Source organism: Phoenix dactylifera, chromosome 1, assembly GCF_051530095.1.
Source record: "Phoenix dactylifera cultivar Ajwa chromosome 1, Ajwa_hap1_PhDact_Kaust_v1.1, whole genome shotgun sequence".
Lineage (NCBI taxonomy): Eukaryota > Viridiplantae > Streptophyta > Magnoliopsida > Arecales > Arecaceae > Phoenix > Phoenix dactylifera.
This window is the reverse complement of record NC_143190.1, coordinates 69,863,993-69,884,693: the sequence shown is the minus strand read 5'-3', so window position 1 is coordinate 69,884,693 and position 20,701 is coordinate 69,863,993. Positions and strand designations below refer to the sequence as shown.

The 20,701-nt window shown below is 43.2% G+C and overlaps 2 protein-coding genes across 2 annotated transcripts; both read left to right on the top strand.

Annotated features, from left to right (window-relative positions):
• The first annotated feature begins 2,262 nt into the window (after positions 1–2,262).
• Positions 2,263–11,679, top strand: LOC103696971 (uncharacterized). The gene is made up of 3 exons (XM_039120266.2): positions 2,263–2,708; positions 10,168–10,248; positions 10,907–11,679. Exons 1-3 carry the CDS (start codon positions 2,550–2,552, stop codon positions 11,315–11,317), a joined length of 651 nt encoding a protein of 216 aa, XP_038976194.1. The 5' UTR covers positions 2,263–2,549; the 3' UTR covers positions 11,318–11,679.
• A 5,253-nt stretch (positions 11,680–16,932) lies between these two features.
• LOC103696970 (brassinosteroid LRR receptor kinase-like) lies at positions 16,933–20,701 on the top strand. Its single transcript, XM_008778713.5, has one exon. The coding sequence runs from the start codon at positions 17,063–17,065 to the stop codon at positions 20,447–20,449; it is 3,387 nt and encodes a 1,128-aa protein (XP_008776935.2). The 5' UTR covers positions 16,933–17,062; the 3' UTR covers positions 20,450–20,701.

Below are 20,701 nucleotides of genomic sequence, written 5' to 3'. Positions count from 1 at the left end.
AGTCCTAAGAACTTCATCATATAAGAGTTCATTTGAAGATGAAATGATGAATAATGCCAAATAACACTTTATTAATTTATCAATTCATTTACAAAATTCAATCATCAATATGCTGACGATTGACATTTAGGATACAAATCCCAACAATCTAGTTCTCATAGAAGTTTGCTTTTTTCACAATTATTTTCATGAGTCATGTCCATTTTAATGAAGCTATAATAGCTTCCAATTAAAGGAGAAGGTGGACCTGAATTTTGTAAAGGCAAGCATCACTAATAGAAATAGAGGTATTTTGATCAATTTTATATAGAACCAGTGAAAAAGGGTCCCAGAATCCTACTTTAATATTCTCCTATTTCTATATTTTTTTGAAAGATCTAAGTTAAGCATATTAAAAGAAATCCTCTTGTTCCTCCTAATCAAATTATACATATTTATTAATCAATAACTAATTAACGATGCAGCATAAAATAATAGAGCATATATTAAAGAGTGATCTACACTATCAACATTCTAAATTCAAGAAGTGCTGCTATCCTAAAAGAGCAAACAATCAGACAAGCATAAGAGATCAACCCACGTGCGGAGGAAAGATATCAATTTAAATTTGATTACCACCAAACAAAATTGGATACACCTCCTGCTATATAGCATGTAAAATAGAACATGAGGCACATTGAGCAGAAAGAATTCATCAGTTCATATAGCTTTCTAAGTCAACTAATGACCACTATATTGATATTTTCTAAATTATTGGAAAAGTCTCAAATTGTTCCTAGTTTTTCGTTGAATTAGTGATTCATCAAATTATCCTCCATCGATCTATTGAAATGTCCTCGAATTGTGCTTGTGTTTTATAATTTATTTTTGTTATTTATTTAGTTTTGAGAAACAGAAGGGGAGGAAACCTAATTCCAAATCAAGGAGACAAATGAAACCCAAGTCATTAGTACTAAGCCCAACGACTTTACCAACCAGTACAGCAAGCATCTTTACTTCTTTTTAAATTATAAATTTATTTTATAAATTATAAATATAGATCATCTATTATATTTTTCTTTTTATTTTTACATATATACCCTTGTTTATCCTCCACAATTATTATTTATGTATGTGCCCTTCAAATTATCATATTTTTGTATGGATGCCCTCGTTGCTGGATCTTGACTAACGCCATCAATAATAATCATTTTGAGAATCGTTTAACCCTACCATTTAATGTTAATACCCTTGACAAATTTAATATATTATATTTTCATATAACTTTTTAGAACATTAATGAAAAAAGGTCAATAAAGTTATTTTATACGTAATGTACTTATCACCATTGTTAGTCAAAATTCCAAGAGGAGAAGTATCCAGGCAAAAACAAGATTGGCCAAAGAGTGTATATATATATATATATATATATATATATATCAAAATAGCATTTTTTAGAAAACAAATATATAATAAGCTACATCTAGAAGAATAATCATACACAATTTTATATTTTTTAAATTTTTTTAAGTTTTTTTTAGCCTACTTGTGCATGAACTTGTGACTAGGGTAATCATTAAAAAACAAAAAGGAACCGACATCCTCAAATTGATCCTACAATCCTGAATTTTACTATAGAATCTTGTTTTGATAGTATAACCCCTTCGATCTCCATACTAAACCCCAATCCATGATCTATGGCTTGATTTATCTGGAGACCTAGGCTATGTGCCGGGCGAGATTAGAAGAGTATAGTAGATGGAATATAGCCTCTGCCAATTTCATTCTTCTTTTTTTTTTTGCTAAAGCGAATAGATTATATCCGACGAGTACGGATGCACTCAATAAAATCAGAAAACGAAATGTCTTGAAGTGCACAGAACAACTCTCCATCTCTAGCTCACAAGATACTACCAAAATAACTAGCCATATAAGCAGCCATCCAATCTGCAACAACTTCATTGACTTCTCGAAAAATATGCTTGGCCTGTGACCTAGATATCTTAGAGTAGTGGGTGGTGGCAGCCGTTATCCCTCGGCTCCTTGGATAGCCGTGCTGAATTCCACTCCGTGGATGGGTAACCCCGTCATCCAGTTCGCCTTCGTGAATGGGTAACCCCGTCATCAAGTTCACGTAGGCAGCTCAAGTGGCACGTCGATTACTCATTCCATACAAATGCCCTCATAGAAATTGCATGCGAGATACCAGATCTTCCATGCACCCCAAAGATCAAACGGCAGATCGACCACTCGTATAAAAGACATTCTAGGTTTCGTCCAGGTGAGACTGTGCGCCTTCTTCGCGGATACGAAGGCGCGGGGTGGGAGCCGTGCGTTTCCTTTCCATGTCGGCAAGCTGGCGTCGCCACCAGACAAAAAATAAAACACCCTCTTTTTTCTCAATCCGACTCTCTTTGGGCTTCGGCGTTTCGGAAGCGCGTTAGGGATTTAAAGAGGAAGGAGGGAGAGAGAGAGAGAGGAGTTGTTCTCCTTTCCCCAATTCCTCCTCCTCCTCCCTCTCTCCTCCTTTGTTAGGGTTTCGTCGTCGATCGTTCTTCTCCATCGAACGCATGGCGAGGAAGCGGAAATCGGACGCGACGCGCCTCGACGAGGTGGATCGGACGCTCTACTCCACCTTCTGCAGCGCGGCCAACTCGCTCTCCCAGCTGTACACCCAGGCCATGAACCAGCAGAAAATCTCCTTCCAGGCCGGCGAGCGCCATGCGCTGGTTCGCCTCTCTCTCTCTCCCCCCCCTTCTCATCGACCGATTAATCGTTCGTTCCGAGGTTCTTTGGTTGATGGATGGATAACTTTTGTTTTCCCCTGATCTGATCTGTTACTCTGATCGATGATTGCAAGATTGATTGATAGAACTTGTGCTGGCTCTTCTTGGATGGAATCTCTGTGAAATTCTTCTGTCTTTTCTTTTTTTCTTCTTTTTGAATACTTTTGTTTGCTTCAGTCGCTTGATCGTGGTTTTTGTCTTTGACGGAGAGCAATTTCTTTTCTTTTATTTAGTGGATATGTTTGTTTTGTGATTTTCTTTATTTCATGATCTTGCCAAGTTAAGCTTTCTCCCGTTCTTTTCGAATGATTAAACAATCTGATTCTATTTCGTTCTGTTCTTACGTGAGCGAGTGAGTAGTTTCTGGAGATATTCTGTTGCTTTCTTCCTCTTCTTAGCAGTTCTTTTAATTTTTGAGTGGACACTGTAAGCTGCTGCATGGTATGCTCGTTTATTCAGTGCTTGTGGTGGGCTAGAATATAAATGAAATTTTAAGGACCTCTTAATTCGAATTTTGTCTGTAGTCTGTGGCAATTATGATAAAATTTAACCTTATAGTGGAACCGGAAGTTTCTTCTTGGTCAGATATAGAGGACGGGGGGAATCTACAGAAATCTGATGAAATCAGCAAACTGGTTGGACGCAAATTACATATCGACATTTCTCAGTGCTTAATTCCTCCCAAACAAAGAATAGCATGCTTCATTCTTGTTTGTGCCAATGCATGTGTTATGGTGTTTTGTATTTAGAGGGTAGACTGCTAAAAGGGCCTCTCTGCTTGGGTCCTTGGCCTGAGGGCTGAAACCCAAAGCGAAGGCAGGGGCTCAGAACCAAATTTTTTGAGGTGTATTGGGGCTTTTCGAGAGCTTGAGAGATTTGAGCTCTTTTATATTGGGGTTTTCTCTTCTTCTCTTTGTACTTTCTCTATCATTAGTGAAGCTTTCTCGATCGTCTCCACCTATGGATTTGGCCGTAGGCTGAACTACATAAATCTTTTCTCCTCTCTCTCTCTCTCTCTGTGTGTGTGTGTGTGTGTGTGTGTGTGTGTGTGTGTGTTTGATTTGCTATCTCTAGATCTAATCTGTTTACACAACATCATGGTTATATTTTGTGTCTAAGGAATAATTCCTGGCAGATTCTTTCATCCAATTACTTTTGGCTTACCATGGTGAGGTGAGTATGTAGTAGTCCATTTTTAAAACTGTCGGGGATGTCTAAGTTGGCTTTGCACCACACTGTGTCTGGTGGATGAAGGGATCTGATGTAAGAAAGGTGCAAGAAGCCTTTTGTTGAACAAATAAGGATTCCAAGAGTAAGAAAAGAGAAGGGCACCTTGGGACCCTAGGTGGTGCCTTCAGATGCATTTATATTTATGAGATAAAATCAAAAGAGAATTGAAAATAAGATAAGCTGAACCATGGAACAGATGTATTAAATACAGAATTCACCTCTTTTAAGAGAAATTTGGCTAGATTGTGAGTTTGAGGAGGAGGAAGAGTAGATATAAGAGAAGAAGAGGCTGGGACCTGAAATGTAATGAACCATGTAACTTGGACATGCATAAAAAATGTACATAAAGAGTGCGTGAGAAATTATTTAATATAAGGATGATATTTTTGATGATTCAAGATGATGGATAGGCACCCTTGGATGTGTTGGGCTCCTTACCATGAGATGAGCATCTAGATATGGCTTTTCTTGGGGAGATGATTCGGAGGTGGTAGACAAAACGGGGGAACACACCTCATTATCACGTGTGTTCATTAAGATTGAGTTAGGTTGATATCATTGTCGATGTCTTTTTTCATATTGATTGGATGTGCAACAGCTTGTGCATCTCACATCTGATATTGATTGGGTCTCTAGAAAGGAAATTTTATTTTGTTATAGTACTCCAGTTCATAAGAAAATTCTTGTTTCAGACTGAGCTCGAGTTTGCAACTGAATTCACATTTTCAATATTAGAAAGATTTTGTGCCTGCAAGCTTCTGCAATATTAACACTAGCTAACTAGAAGTTTGAGTCTGATAAGTCAACATATACCGTTGATATATGTCAGAAAAACTAAAGGAATGTCATACAAAACAATTGCTGTCACTTCCTAAAAAGCAGAAGCTTAGTTCCACATGTTCCAGGGGCATCCCTACATGCCTGTAGGCTTTTTTGTTTTGCTGTTGATTGGAAAAACCTTTACAAAAGACATATCATCTTTAGACATGCTATGCATGTTATCTTCCAGTTTAATGAGTTCCATTTTAATTATCAGAAACTTCTGATCTCAATTGTCTCAATGCTAAAGGGGCCTCTCCACTTAGGTTCTTTCGCCCGCGGGGGGGGGGGGGGGGGGGGGGGCGCTGAAACCCACAGCGGGGGTTGAGGCCTTGACCCCCTTTTTTTTTGAGGTGTTCATATGCAAATAGGATTCGCCTATCCTAGGGTTTTTGGGACTACATCTTTTGTGTATTGGGCCTTTTCGAGAGCTTGAGAGATTTGGGGGCTTTTATATCGGGGTTTTCTCCTCTTCTGTTTGTACATTCTCCATCACCAGTGAAACTTTCTCAATTGTCTTCACCTTTGAATGTAGGCTGTAAGCTGAACCACATAAATCTTTTCCTCTCTCTCTAATTGCTTTGCTTTCTCTAGATTTAATCAATTTACACAGCATCATGGATCTGTTTTGTGACTAAGTAATAGCTCCTAGAAAATACTTTCATCCAATTGCTTTTTGCTTGCCATAGTGAGGTGAATATGTAGCAGCCCATTTTTAAACCTGTTGGGGATGTCTGAGCTGGATTTGCACCACATTGTGTCTGGTGGATGAAGGGATATGACGTAAGGTTGTCTCAGTTCCCATTGATAGATGTGGGGTCTCTCATGGGTTGTGCATGATTGGATCGAGTTCCGTGTTTGATTTTTATCTACAAGGATTTGTTGGAGGTAGCGAGAACTCAACTAAAGAGGCTTTTTAGAGCACTCAGTCCTAACCAAGATATGCGGAACCATTCCGAACCAGACGATTCTGCCCGTTTCGAGCCGTATCGATGGCTAATCGGTATGGTTCCGGCGTAGAAAATGGTTTGCCGCTGGAGGCGGAGAAGAAGAGAAAGAGAGAGCGAGTGGGGGAGGGAGGGAGGGAGAAGAAGCGGCGGCGAATGCCGGCAGAGGGCGCGGGAGGCTTGAGGAGGCCCAGGGGCCTCGGGAGGCTTTCAAGTCTGCGACTTTCTTCGCCGCAAAGGGACAGGATGGGATACCACCCGGATCGCCCAGCTATTTGGAGACCAACTTCCGGAGAGGATCCGATTAGTGCTAGTTTTGGGATATGCCAGCCCCGATGTGAGGGTGTGGAGCTCGACCTGCATATCCAGGGTTAGGGTGGATGATGTTTACAGCATACTCTAGAGCGAGCATCATCCAAAGGTGGATTGTGCCCGGATCTGGCACTTCGGCCTGCACCCAAGGGTGACCTTATTCCTTTGGAAGGTTGTCTGGGGCTGGCTCTCGATGTGACTCATTCTTAGTAGAAGGGGTTTGGATATTCACCCCTAGTGCCTCTTGTGCCAGGTGGTTGATTCAGTGGACTATGCCTTGTTTCAATACCATCATGCGAGGACAATCTAGGAGCTTGCCATGATTCCATTGGAGGTTTGATGTCACTCGGCGTCCTTTCTACAGGTGATCAGATGGTGGGCTATCGCTCCGCGATTCCGACAGGCGACTATTGTGGTGACCTATATGGCTTATCAGATCTGGCTAGCCAGGAATGCCTGGACGTTTGGTAAGAGTTGTCCTCCACCGAGGTTCGTTGTCAAGCGGGCCCAGCTCCAGGCGTCCGAGATTGCTTAGTCGCTACTGTTGGATGGACCTTTGATAGCTCGAGATACCTGAGGTTCTACTTCTGCTCGTGGAGCGTCTCGTACGATGTTTTTCATCTGGGAGCCCCCCACTCTCGAATTTTTTCAAGGTAAATTTCGACAGATGCGTATTGGATGGCAGAAGAAGGGGAGGTGTCGGCTATATCATCAAAGGTCCGGAGTCGAGGATGATTGCAGCTGGTGGTTTCCAGATCTTCGACACCCCGATCTCGGGGGCTGAGTTGAGGGCGGCTTAGGCTGGCTTGAGTTATGCTCGGCGGCACTGCAAACTAGAGCTGTATTACTCGAGGGCGATTCGGCGACGGTCATTGGTTGATCTAGCAGAGCGCGGGAGGGGTGGGCGACTACCACCCGTTGCTTAGGGACATCCGGGTTAGGGTTTGTGGTGGGATGGTCTTGCAGGTAAAGCATGTATATAGAGAGGCAAAGAGGCAGCGGATTGGGTGGCCTCATATGTGGTCAACCACACCCGCAAAGCATGTGTATAGAGAGGGGGTTATCCGGTGCGCTCCGGGACCTGTTATCTTTTGATTTTTTTAGCTATATCCATACTCATAATGTATGATACATCCGATTTAGCCCCAAAAAAAAGAGAAAAAGGATATGATGTAAGAAAGGTGCAAGAAGCCTTTTGTTGAAAAATTAAGGATTCCAAGAATAAGAAAAGAGAAGGGCACCTTGTTGACCCTAGGTGGTGCCTCCAATGCATTATATTTATGAGATAAAATCAGAAGAAAATTGAGATAAAATAAGGTGAACCATGGAACAGATGTATTAAATAAAGAAATTCACCTCTTTTAAGAGAAATTTGGCTAGATTGGGAGTTTGAGGAGGAGGAAGAGTATGGATAAGAGAAGAAGAGGCTGGGACCTGAAATGTAATCAATCATATAACTTGGACATGCATAGAAATGTACACAAAAAATGGGTGAGAGATTATTTTAATATAAGGGTGATATATTTTGATGATTCAAGGTGGTGGATAGAAACCCTTGGATGTGTTAGACTGTTTATTATGAGATGGGCATTTTTAGTGCCCCATCTGCAAATGGAAAAAAAAGAAAGAAAGAAAAGCCCTGCTTGCTCTTGTGCTATTCAACTTCAAGGGATGCTGAGAAAGTTTTTTTCAATCTGCCTGACTAATTGAGAAGACAAGCGCTCAGGCGGCTGTAGAATTCATTTTAATAAAACAGCTCATTGAGAGACTTTGAGACCATTCCTATTTGTATATAATTAATGATGGCTCAATGTAAATTGAGAAACGCCACTGTTGATCATAAACTAAAACATGTCCAGAAACAAATAAAATCATGTGTTGGAGCTTTTTATTTTTATGCATTAAGTAGATACAAATGCAGCTGCTGTGTTAGAATGTAACTTCGAATTTAATTTGGGAGTCCGTTTCATTGTTCCGTGATCATAATTTGCACTACTTAGGCACATAAAAACTAATTGCTATTTGGTTCGGATGCTTCAAAACTATAATTCAAAGGAAGACATTCCATCATGTCATTAAAACTGTTAGTTTTGCAACTACTAAATGCACAAAGCATTTGCACAAGCATTCTTTATTCTTCATGCCTAATAGTGCGGGTATTCAAACTAAATGACCTAGTAATGGGTATGCATTAATAGAGTTAAGCCTAAGTGTCCAAATCTTTCTGTTAGGATTCTAGTTTGGTATATATGGAGATGTATGAGTGCATTTACGTAAATCATATCTATGCTGATTATACACATCTTTGAATATCTACCCTCTGAATTTATGGTGTTCTTTCTCTCCTCCTATATGCAACCATCTTACTTAACCAGATTCTTTTGATAATATGACTTCCTATCCTCTTTATGCCTTTCTTGGCTCCCATTACCAATGTTTACACTTGGATGGTTCATGCCACCACATTTATGGAGGTTCTTCCTATAATATTGCACCTGACACATCTTTAAAACTAGGGGAGCTCCCCTTGCTGGTGTCTCCATTTGAGTATCAGCATCCTATTTCAAATTGTGAACCATTGTGATGACCCATGTATGCCAGTACCAAATTCTGGAAGCCACCATTTCTTTCTTGCAGCTATCCTTGGTCAACATTAGTTATATGTTGTTTGTGAGGTTGCCAAGATTTCTCAGTTTTAGGAGGTTGTGTCCGACAGTTTGTCTGCACTTTAGCTAATCTAGGTGTGGAATTTTGACTCCCTTGTTAATATTCCATCTCCTGCAAGTGGAATTACAAAATTGAAACTTGCTTTAGTAGTTCAATCGAACAATATGTGATTCACAAGTTCATGCTTAGTAAGTTTTGATCCTATAACTAGGATGAGAATGTACTATTATCAATCACAATTTCTTGCAGTTCTGAACAGCCATTGTATTAGTTATATGTGAAGAATACCTTTCTTCGCAAACTTTTTGCTGTTGAACTTTTTAATCCTTATCATATTTGCCATCTTCATGGACTATTTATGGTCTCAATTAAGCTCCTTCAACCACAGACGTAACACTCTACCTCTCTCCATTGATGTTGTGATTATCATTGGAGATGAGTGGAAATGCACTAATAAAGCCATTCTTGTGTTTTGAAATGACAGACACTTGTGACTGTTATATTTTTCAAATGTTACAAGAAGCATAGGCCATGCGATGGTGAACCTCTGCTGGACCTTGATTTTTTTTTTCTCATGTCATTCACGTGGTCTGTCAAATTGGTGCACTATCACAAAATCTCCTCGCGATGCTATACTCCTATCATCTTCCACTGTCTTCTTAGCATCATCAGCTGAGCACCTCCTCTCATCCTTTCAGCTTTAGTTTATGCCTGTCTATATGCTGATTAGATTAATAATACATTGGCAGCTAGTCTGTTATTGACTTTGTTGTGATGGTCGATTCCCTTAATTGAGGTGATTTGTCTTTGTCCACTTCTTTGCTGACTTGCAGGTCCCTTTGATGCTGCTTTTGACTTCGCTATGGTAATTAATGTTGCTTAGGTTGCTAGCGATCTCTTTTCTATAGGCATACAAAGCATATTAAGATTACACTTCACATGCCGTCATTATTTGGCTAGGATGCTCTTTTGATTACATGCTTCCTTTGCAATCAATTTAGGGTTTCTTTGCAATTACATATTAATCTATGATTTTTTATTCCTCCTTGGCAAACTCCAAATGTAATCACCCATCATAAATACACATGTTTTCCAGGTGTCTGCTGAGTCCATTATTGAGCTTTATAAATATTCTGTTACTGAGAGAAACTATGTCCGACCTCTTTTTCCATCAAATGACTTGAATGATTGCATTTGCAGTTACATAATCACTTTTCAATAGATATACTTTGTCTTTCAGGGGACTAGTTGATTATAACAAGTCAGCAGGGATGCTGTATAGAAGACTTCTAATTTTGTGATTGTGATATATTCTGAGTAGCTTAGGTCTTCTGATGCTCTCTTATAAATTGCGTTGTGTTGTTAATTTGTGTAATATGTCTTCTTTTGTGCTTACCAAGCTCGTTGTTGGTTTTGGATTTATGCAGGAGAAGGTCTACCAATGGATCTTGAGACAGCATGAGGAAGGGTCAAGGGTGAACATAGATGATATACTTACATATATCCAGGTTTTATCACAATGATTATCATCTAACCTTGTTATTATTATCTGGCTATATTTTTCTGATTTTCGTCTTTGAGAACATGTTTTTGATTCATGGATACATACCACATATTGTGCTAAAGATATGATGCTTTTATTTGTTACTTTTTTGGGTTTTTATTTCCCTCATTTTGCTTAGATGCGTATCTAGTTTTCCAACAAAATGACACATCCCTTTTTCCCCTTTTTTTCCTCTCCTTTTGCTTGGATGCATCTTAAATTCTTCAACTAAATGCGGTACCTACTGTTTGAAAATCAGGTATCATTATTATGAACCTAGTAACCTTGTTGCAAAACTATAGGCCACTTTAGGCCATGTCAGGATTCCACATTTCTATATTCATCATCCCTGTTTGGAAGTTCATTCTTTTAATTTATATGATTTGTTATTTCCGTTGTAATTAATCTTGAGTTTGAAAGTGGTAATAATGCATGTGCAACTTGCTGCAGAAAAGAATGGAAGTTAGCACATTCTTTTTTTTTTTCTTGCATGATTTGTTCTGTATCATATGTTCTACATATGCTTTTACAATATGCAGTTACCATGTCACTAAACAGGTCTTGTTGGTGATGGTGAATTTATATATGGCAACTACTAGGGAACTTAAAGTTTGTTTTTGCAGAATGAGATGGATTATGGAGGAGAGGATGCAATAGTTTCTCCAAGATTGCAATTTCAACACCAACATCCACATCTCCAAACTGCAATGCATTTTACGAACTTGAACTCGCAACCGCCATCTGGTTTTTTTGCGCAGGGAGCAATTGGACTTGCTCCACGGCCTAGTCACTCTGATCAGGCAAAAAATTCAGTTTTCTCGAATGCTCTTTCCAGCCCCGTTCGTAGGAGTCTTCAACCCTACCATCTGGCTCAGGGAAGTGGATATTATGCAAGTGGTTGTCTTCCCACCGGAAATGGAGCTAGGAACCATGAAGCGAACACTCAGAGTCAAAGCCGGGAGCCCAATTGTCCCAGCTCTAACGACTCATCCATGGATATGCATTCTGACAGCCCGACTCATGAATCTTACTGATGACGGGCTGTTCCTAGGGCTGCCCCCATACAACATGATATCGCCGTATCCAGTTCAATAGCCTCGCTAATCCAGCATTGTGTTCTCTGATCTGCAACTCCGTGTTGGGTAGATGTGAGAGAGGGTAAGAAGAGGCGGAATATATGTTTCTCAGGTTGGGCCCTGGAGGTTTAAGTTGTTGTAGTCGTATGTTAATCCCAAGGGTGTTTCTCTTGGTCGTTTCTTTTGTTGAACCGCTTTAGGTTTCATATGCTTGTCTAGTGGTCGATATAAGTTGTCTGTGCACTTTTGGAACTCTGCTCTTAATTACATTTATATAAATAAAATATATGTTGGAACTCTCTTATTATATCATATAATAATTCACTTGGCATTTTGACCACTTGTTTTCTCTGGTGCTAGAGTAGGAATCTTGCAGGTTTGAAGTAATTTACCTGAACTTTGTGTTGCGTATAAAATTGCATGAGTCTGGTTACATTTATATCCTTAATGGGTGTGGTAAAGGTGGTGGAGGTCCATACTTCAATTCACATAGACCGTATTGTGTTCAATTTGGGCCATGGCTCTAATCATGATAGAATGATGTGTGGATGTTAATCATATCCCTTTTGTCGCCGATCGGATTGGCAGCATTTCGGCCATTTTTCTCTGTTTCTCTGTTGTAGCCTTGCAGGTTGGTTTGGTGCCTGTTGCATGCAAAATGCGACATCTTTTTTCAGAAAACCACGTGATTCAAATGGAACTCTTCGGACGAGTTTTTTGTATGCAGGTTCATTCTCGTCACAAGCAAACGCGGAGGAAAGAATGAAGATAAAGATGTGCTCTCTTTTTTATTTTCAAACTAGGTCTCATTTGATTTATAGGAAGAATTTTTTTTAATTGAAATAATTTTTGTAAAAAGTCGATGCTTGAATATTTGATGTTTGAAAGAAGTGGTTTGTACATATTTGATTAATCATGTCTGTTATGATTATGATTTTCATAGATGGAAAGATTTTATTCCGTTGCTTATGAGTATTTTTTTCCTAATAAAATGCGAGAATTTTATTACTATCAGTCAAATATTTAGTTTCGGCTTTTTTTTCTTAAACCCACCAACCAAATGAATCGTTAGTTTCGGCTTAAACAGCAGCCCGCAGATAACGCTGGCTGTGACAGCGAGAGGTGAGAAAAATCGCTTGCCCTTACGTTAAGCATGGCGATTAGGGTCAAAGAAGCCGATAGACTTTCTACGAGAGAGAGTCTTGAGCAAAGGGCGGTCCACATCAGAAACAACCGGCCATTCGTCTCCAGTCCTTTGGCTCATCGGAAAGCCGGAGCACAGCAGGAAAGAGTTAGGCCTTAGGCCACGTATTCCGTTTTGAAAACCTGTTCGCCAGGGGGCCAGCACGAGGGGCGCGGGGACCTAGTTCGCAGTTTGACGGTCCTTATCAGTGGCCATGCCGTGCCTCTCCCTTTGATTTCTCTGCAGGTCTCGTCTCACTTGGAGACAACCAACCGAAAAACAGCAGCCCCACACCTCACCACCGGCGACTGCTGCGCCATTAACACCATGTGACGTGAGGTCCAGCCCGCACTGTCTGCAGGCCATGATTGGTAGCTCAACAATGCCAGACCGTGCTTCATTTGATTGGAACTTTGAATGGAGGCTCATATTGTTGCAGAGAATAATAATACAAGGATAGTCCCTCCCTAGCGTGAAAGCCGGAAATGAAACATGAAAAGGATGCCACCAAGATAGTAGTCTGGTGGTAAGGGGACGATAATTCCGCTTGAGTTATCTGAGTTTGAAACGCGCGAGCGTCGATTAAATTAGGGGATCGGATGCCCTACGCCCGACTAGCTCGTTGGCGGTCATGCTTTCCTTCCACTTGTACCAAGATGGCGTTAGAGTGACGTACCCACACATGAAGGCGATGAGCCCAGTGGGGTGAGCCCACGGGTCGGAGAAGGCACGCGAAACCTGCGACTTGTATCGAATATTTTTTGGTGGAAGAGGGGCCCAATGAGGGCTGCTACGCGGGTGGACTGATCGCTCCCCTCCCCCTCCTATCTTTCACCAAAAAATAAAAAATAAAAAAAATGAAAGGATCATTGATGGCTCTGAGGGCTAACTTCTATTGTTTGAGCTAGATCGAGCTTGAAGAGAGAGATTCCTAAGGGCTAATATACTAAAGAACTTCATCCAACTAAACTAGGTATTTCAATCCACCAAATTGAAGACAATATATATGCACAATGTAGGTTCTTTTTCTTTTTATTTCTAAGATGCATCGTCAATATTAAAGTAAGTCCATCTTTAATTTCAATCATCAAAAATTTGATGGCCAAAGATCATAATATAAAAAATTAGACAACAATTTGTCTAATGGATAAAATTCATTCTTTTTCCAAAAAAACTTTTCTAGAAAAGAAAAGAACGCCTTCCTCTTGGATTCTTATTTATGATGTTCTCGAATGCATCAATATGTATTTTTGAAATTGGAATTTGTATTCGGTAGCTTTAGAATGATTATTAACTTTTTGATTGAAAATTCATGTTTCGGTCATCATTCGTTTAATTTTATTTGAAAATTTCATGCTTTTTATCATCTATTATATTTCTAGTTATAGAGATATAATTAAATAATCAACTTGACCCGAATAAAAATATTTAGGGTTAGGTCAAAATCTAGATATAATACAAGAAAACAATATAAACGCGCATCGATAGGTTCTTGATTAGTTGATACTATTCATTAAATTATACTGATATATATTTTACACCAATCTTTAGCTGTAATATAAATAAAAAATAATTATGAATCGTCAAATTTTAAAAAATTACAAAGAATTATATACTAATGTAAAATTATAGAACAATCTATACAGTAAAGCTTCAAAAATATCAAATGAATAAATTGAAGTATATTTCTTTTTGTTTCATTTATTGATTACTTTTCTGTAAAAAAAGAAGTATAGGCTATCAAGATACCATAACTTGCTTAGAATAACAAAATTTATTATAATATACTTAATTTAACAACTTTATGTGCTTTAAGTTGTGTTCTGATGGTTGAGCCTTTTTTTTTTTCTTCTTTTTTTTGAGCTATACCGGTGGTCAAGGCCTCCAGGATTTAGGATTCGAGGATACACAACCGATTTAGAATACATTTTTAGGAAAAAAATGCACCCACACCTCAATGACTTGTGTGACACACGTCACTTTCGTAATAGGTGATGAAGAAGACATGGATGGGAAAGAGGGTAGGAAGAGAAAAGAGAATATAAAATAAGAACTAGTTTTCATTAAATAAAAAATGGCCCCAGCATGTAATTCCAAAACATAGCCAGGTTCTACTAAAAATGTGGTTCCCAACATCTCTAATCATAAAACGTGAGAGAGGAGAATATGTAGGGATTAAACATGCTCTTTCCTTCTAAAATTTTCATTCTAAACAAGCCCTCTTTCTTTCTCTTATCACAAAAATATCATTTATAAGTGATTTATTATATTCAATAAAAACAAAATGAACAACTGTTACGTTTCAATGGGTGGGATAGAATAAGACAGTCCAAGTCACAAAGGCAAAAAAAATGTTATGAGCAGGAAGACTATTTTTAAATTTTTTTCTATCCATGTATTAAAAATGTTAGTATATTGGAAAAAAAAATCATCCCAATCAAAAAAAAAAAATATTGTTGATGTCTGATTTTTCTCCTTGATTTCACCACTGATAGCGAATACCATGATTGGTATTACTCACCAGGGATGCATCCAAAGGAATAGTTGCTTCCTACGTGTGTCCACTGTTCATCTACACTCTTTTGTACATGATAAGAACCAGGAGAAAAACAGGGCAAGTAGTCCCACATCCCTCAAAAGACACTCAAGTGTGCAATCCCTCTCCAACCCAAATCCCTTTACACACTCACTCTCTCTCTCTCTCTCTCATATATGATATATCTCGCTCTCTCAGACAACACACCTCACCATCATCATTGAAAGGGTGGGTCTCTTCCCCACTCTATTTTGTCTTCTCCTCCCCATTATTGCCTACCATCGGCCTCTCACGTGCGTTCTCCGGGGAAGCCGAAAAGGAGCCGGTAAATCTAAAGTTAGATGCGCCGTCGATCTAACGGCCCTTCTCGACCCCTTCCGTAGATACGCATACAAACCCAAGTGTACCTCTCCCAATCGATCCCTTAGATCGGTGGGCCCTCCCCTTCATCCATCGGACGGCAGAGATCGCTGCCGATTGGTCAAACCCCGCGTGGGGCCCGCACTACGTGCGCCACGTCACGGTCAGCAGACAGCCGCACGTGTCCTTCCCGGCTCTGGGTCCCACTTCCCCCTTATCAATCTCTCTTGACTCTCGTCGTGCCCGTTTAGACATTGAAAAGACTGAATATTGAGGCACCGGTAATCTCGCCCCATTCCATGGTTTTCTAACCCTCCGCCGCTTTCTGGGGTTTGGATTTACTCTCGTGGTCCAATTCCTGGGTCTCTTCGTTCGGTATGTTAGGCCAGGAGCGTGAGACAAGTGGGGCCTACCACGCCATCTCGTGGTCCATCTACATTTATTGCACGGGTGTGTGGCCACAACTTGCCGTAGGCTACTATGTCGCCCCCGTTCGGTTTCCCCCAACAGAATTGCTTTCGCTTATAATTTCTATAAACAAATATCGCCTAAAATTTTACCCAAGGAGTGGCTTCTTTTAAAACACTGGGGAGCGTATTGGGGCAGTATACTTAGCTTTGCGCTTCGTCCTTTTCACGCTATAAATCATCTTTTGGATTTTTTTTAAATCCTCCGCTTTGCCTCCTTTTCCCGCTACCTCTTCCGCTATGGCCCAAATATCACCGTCCATCATGCACAAGATCGACAATTGAACGGTTTTGATCGTCAGGTAAATAGACGACCGAGATCGATTCTCCACCGACTCCCCGAGATCTCGTATGATGTTGACAGCTCATTCCATGTCTTAGACCGAGGCAGACTTCACCTACGCGTTCGATTTCACGCAGGGTAAAAAAAAGTAATAAAAACATAAATGTCCACTGTATTTTTTTTTTTACAGTGGAATTACTCCAGATGACCAAAATGCCCTCCTCCAGAGGAAGCAGCTCCGGCATCGGAAACGAGAGCGACTATGACCAAGTACGAAGTTTATGCAGCAGAGCGAGGGCATGTCTGTCATCTAAATCGAAATACCGTAGGATCTGGACCTCGAGCGTTGGGTCGGATCTTACGCGAAGAAGCCAAAACCCTTCCCGTAGACACGAAGCCACCGCCTGGAGCCTGCGGCCATCCCTGTCCCTCGTCAAATGACCAAAATACCATCCTAGCTCCCCTCTATAAATATAAAATAATTCCAATATCTAGGGGTATTTCCGGTACAGGGAACCGTAAACGGGAGGTTCGGAACCACGTGACTCCACCTCGAGCAGAGCGCTCTCCACGTTGCGAATCTCGGCCAGATTCCCCTCCATCGATGCCGTCCGATCGGCGGACTCCCGTCAAAGATCCGAACGTGGGAATAAAACTAAGTTATCCTAATAGTTAATTAATTAAGTTTAAAAAGCGGTAATTAGCTGGGCACATGGCCTGTGGGCCCCACCACAACCCTGTCCGGCCTGTTCCTCCTCCGTTCTTCCTCGATAAATAACCGGTCCTCTTCCTCGCTCCTAACCTTTTGACTCCCCTCGCCACCCCTAGCCTCTCTAATGACGGAACTCAAACTCTAGAAACCCTTGCTACCGCCATGAGTGAAAGAGAAGGAGACCTCGACGGCGCATCCATGGAGTTCCTCCCTCTTCTGCTTCTACTATTACTACTCTTCTTAGGGCTTGGATCGAGCGAGGCCGGGGACTTGGAGCTTCTGATGTCCTTCAAGAGATCGCTCCCCAATCCTCAGGTCCTCCAAAACTGGGACCCGAGCCAGACCCCTTGCTCATTCGCCGGCGTCAACTGCAAGGCTGGTCGCGTAGCCGGCGTCGCCCTCCAGAGCCTCGTCCTCAGCGTCGACTTCCGCTCCGTTTCCTCTTATCTCTTGACCCTCGGGAGTCTCGAGAGTCTGTCCCTCCGCTCCGTTAACCTCACTGGAAATATCTCGGCGGCGGCGTCCCGGTGTGGCAGCCAACTCGCTGTGCTGGACCTCGCGGGTAATGGCCTCAGGGGGGCGGTGGTTGATGTTTTTAACCTCGCCGCTGCCTGCTCGGGGCTGAGATCCCTCAATCTCTCCGGCAACTCCTTTGGGATCCCTCCCGCCGGGAAAAGCCCTTCCGGTGGGTTCTCGGTGGAGGTCCTCGACCTCTCATACAACAAGATCTCCGGTGAGGCCGACCTACGGTGGTTGCTCTCCAGCCTCGGCCTCGTCCGGCGGCTGGACTTGACCGGAAACCGGCTCACCGGTAGGATCCCGGCGATGACCGACTGCTCCGGTCTTCAACACCTGGACCTGTCGGCGAACCAGCTCGCCGGCGTGATAGGGGCGGGAGTCTTCGGCGGGTGCCGGAGTTTGCGCTACCTGAACCTCTCTGCCAACCACTTCACCGGCCCTCTTCCCTCCGACCTCTCTTCGTGCTCTTCCTTGGCCTCCCTTTCCCTCTCCAGCAACAACTTCTCCGGCGAGTTCCCCTTCAAGACCCTAGTCTCTTCGATGCCGAAACTCGAGATTCTCGAGCTCTCGTTCAACAACTTCTCTGGGCCCCTCCCGGACGCGGTCTCGAAGCTCTCGATGCTCGAGCTGCTCGACCTCAGCTCCAATGGCTTCTCCGGGTCGATCCCCACGGCTCTCTGCCAAAGCCAGGAAAGTAGCTTGAAAGAGCTCTACCTTCAGAACAACCAGTTCACCGGTCGCATTCCGGAGTCCCTCAGCAACTGCTCCAAATTGGTGTCGCTGGACCTCAGCTTCAATTACCTCAGCGGATTCATTCCCGCCACTCTGGGCTCTCTGTCTTCGCTCCGCGATCTCATCATGTGGCAGAATCTGCTCGAGGGCGAGATCCCGCCTCAGCTGTCCAACATCCGGAGCCTGGAGAACCTCATCCTCGACAATAATGGGTTGACAGGATCCATCCCGGCCGGCCTCAGCAACTGCACGGATTTGAACTGGATCTCGCTGTCGAGCAACCACCTGAGCGGCCCGATCCCCTCCTGGATCGGCCGGCTCGGCAGCCTCGCCATCCTCAAGCTCGGGAACAATTCTTTCTCCGGCCCGATCCCGCCGGAGCTCGGGGACTGCAAGAGCTTGATTTGGTTGGACCTCAACAACAACCAGCTCAACGGGACCATCCCGCCGGCCCTCGCCAGGCAGTCGGGCAACATCGCCGTCGGCTTGGTCACCGGGAAGCGGTACGTGTACCTGAGGAACGACGGGAGCAGCGAGTGCCGCGGGTCCGGGAACCTGCTGGAGTTCGCCGGAATACGGCCGGAGGATCTGAACCGGCTGCCGAGCCGGCGGTTCTGCAACTTCACCCGGGTTTACATGGGGAGCACTCAGTACACTTTCAACAACAATGGCTCGATGATCTTCCTCGATCTCTCTAACAACCAGCTGGTCGGCGTCATCCCGAGGGAGCTCGGGAGCATGTACTACCTCATGATCTTGAACCTGGGCCACAATATGCTCTCCGGACCGATCCCATCGGACCTGGGCAACCTGCGCTTTGTTGGTGTCCTGGATCTTTCTCATAATGCCCTCGAAGGTCCGATCCCGTCTTCCTTCTCCGGCCTCTCCATGCTGTCCGAGATCGACCTCTCCAATAACAAGCTCAATGGGACCATCCCTGTGCTGGGGCAGCTGGCCACCTTCCCGCGGTACCGGTATGAGAACAACTCCGGCCTCTGCGGCTTCCCTCTCCCATCTTGTGGACAGAGTGCTAATGGCACTGCGAGCAGCCAGCATCAGAGGCCTCGCGGTGGGCGGGGCTCCCTCGCTGGGAGCGTCGCAATGGGATTGCTCTTCTCCCTTTTCTGCATTTTTGGTGCGATCATCATTGCGGTGGAGACCAGGAAGAGGAAGAGGAGGAAGAAAGAAAACGGCAACAGCTCGCTCGATTTCTACATCAGTGACAGCCGATCTCAATCTGGCCCTGCCAACTCCAACTGGAAGCTGACAGCCACGGAGGCCCTGAGCATCAACCTTGCCACATTCGAGAAGCCTCTTCGCAAGCTCACGTTCGCCGATCTCCTTGAGGCGACCAACGGCTTCCACGACGACAGCCTGATTGGCTCCGGTGGATTTGGGGATGTCTACAAAGCCCAGCTTAAGGATGGCAGCGTTGTTGCCATCAAGAAGCTGATTCATGTCAGCGGGCAAGGCGACCGGGAGTTCATGGCCGAGATGGAGACCATTGGAAAGATCAAGCACCGCAACCTGGTTCCTTTACTGGGCTACTGCAAGGTTGGAGAAGAGCGGCTTTTGGTCTATGAATACATGAAGTATGGAAGTCTGGAGGACGTCTTGCACGACCGGAAGAAGGCCGGGATCAAGCTAAATTGGGCGGCGAGAAGAAAGATTGCAGTTGGGGCAGCGAGAGGTCTGGCATTCCTCCACCATAGCTGCATCCCCCACATAATTCACAGAGATATGAAGTCGAGCAACGTCCTCCTTGACGAGAACTTTGAAGCCAGGGTGTCGGATTTCGGAATGGCGAGGCTTATGAGCGCAATGGACACACATTTGAGCGTCTCCACACTTGCAGGCACACCGGGTTACGTCCCACCGGAGTACTACCAGAGCTTCCGGTGCACCACCAAAGGGGATGTATATAGCTATGGTGTGGTCTTGCTTGAGCTGCTCACAGGGAGGCAGCCAACAGACTCATCAGATTTTGGGGATAATAACTTGGTCGGCTGGGTGAAGCAGCACTCCAAGCTTCGAATCAGCGATGTCTTCGATCCAGAACTGCTGAAGGAGGACCCTAATATGGAGCTGGAGCTCTTAGAGCACCTTAAGATTGCCTGTGTCTGCTTGGATGACAGGCCATTACGGCGCCCCACGATGCTAAAAGTGATGGCGATGTTCAAGGAGATTCAAGCTGGCTCAACAGTGGATTCCTCAAACTCGGCTCCTCCAGCTTCGGTTGATGGGAGTTTTGGGGTGGTCGATATGAGCCTGAAGGAAGGCAAAGAGGAGAAGGATTAAAGAGGGGGTGGAATAACAATGGCAGAATTCTTTTCAGAGAAGGGAGGCAATGGAATCAATTAAGCCTCCCATATCTCTGCGTTTCAGCCATCATTTCTCACCATTTCAGTGGTATGAGAAAAAATTTTCCTGTAGCGTCATCGGTGAATGTATTATATCGACTATAAAAACCCATGTTTTTGTTCTTTTTCCTTTTTCATACGTCGCTTATAGTTATCATGTATTGTACATAAAAAGTGATTTTTCTTCAAA

Bases quoted from the DNA above. Each gene is read 5' to 3' on its own strand.
- LOC103696971 (XM_039120266.2), top strand. From the start codon at position 2,550: ATGGCGAGGAAGCGGAAATCGGACGCGACGCGCCTCGACGAGGTGGAT. The intron at 2,709-10,167 runs GTTCGCCTCTCT...GGATTTATGCAG, and splicing joins CCGGCGAGCGCCATGCGCTG to GAGAAGGTCTACCAATGGAT. The intron at 10,249-10,906 runs GTTTTATCACAA...TTGTTTTTGCAG, and splicing joins ATATACTTACATATATCCAG to AATGAGATGGATTATGGAGG.
- LOC103696970 (XM_008778713.5), top strand. From the start codon at position 17,063: ATGAGTGAAAGAGAAGGAGACCTCGACGGCGCATCCATGGAGTTCCTC.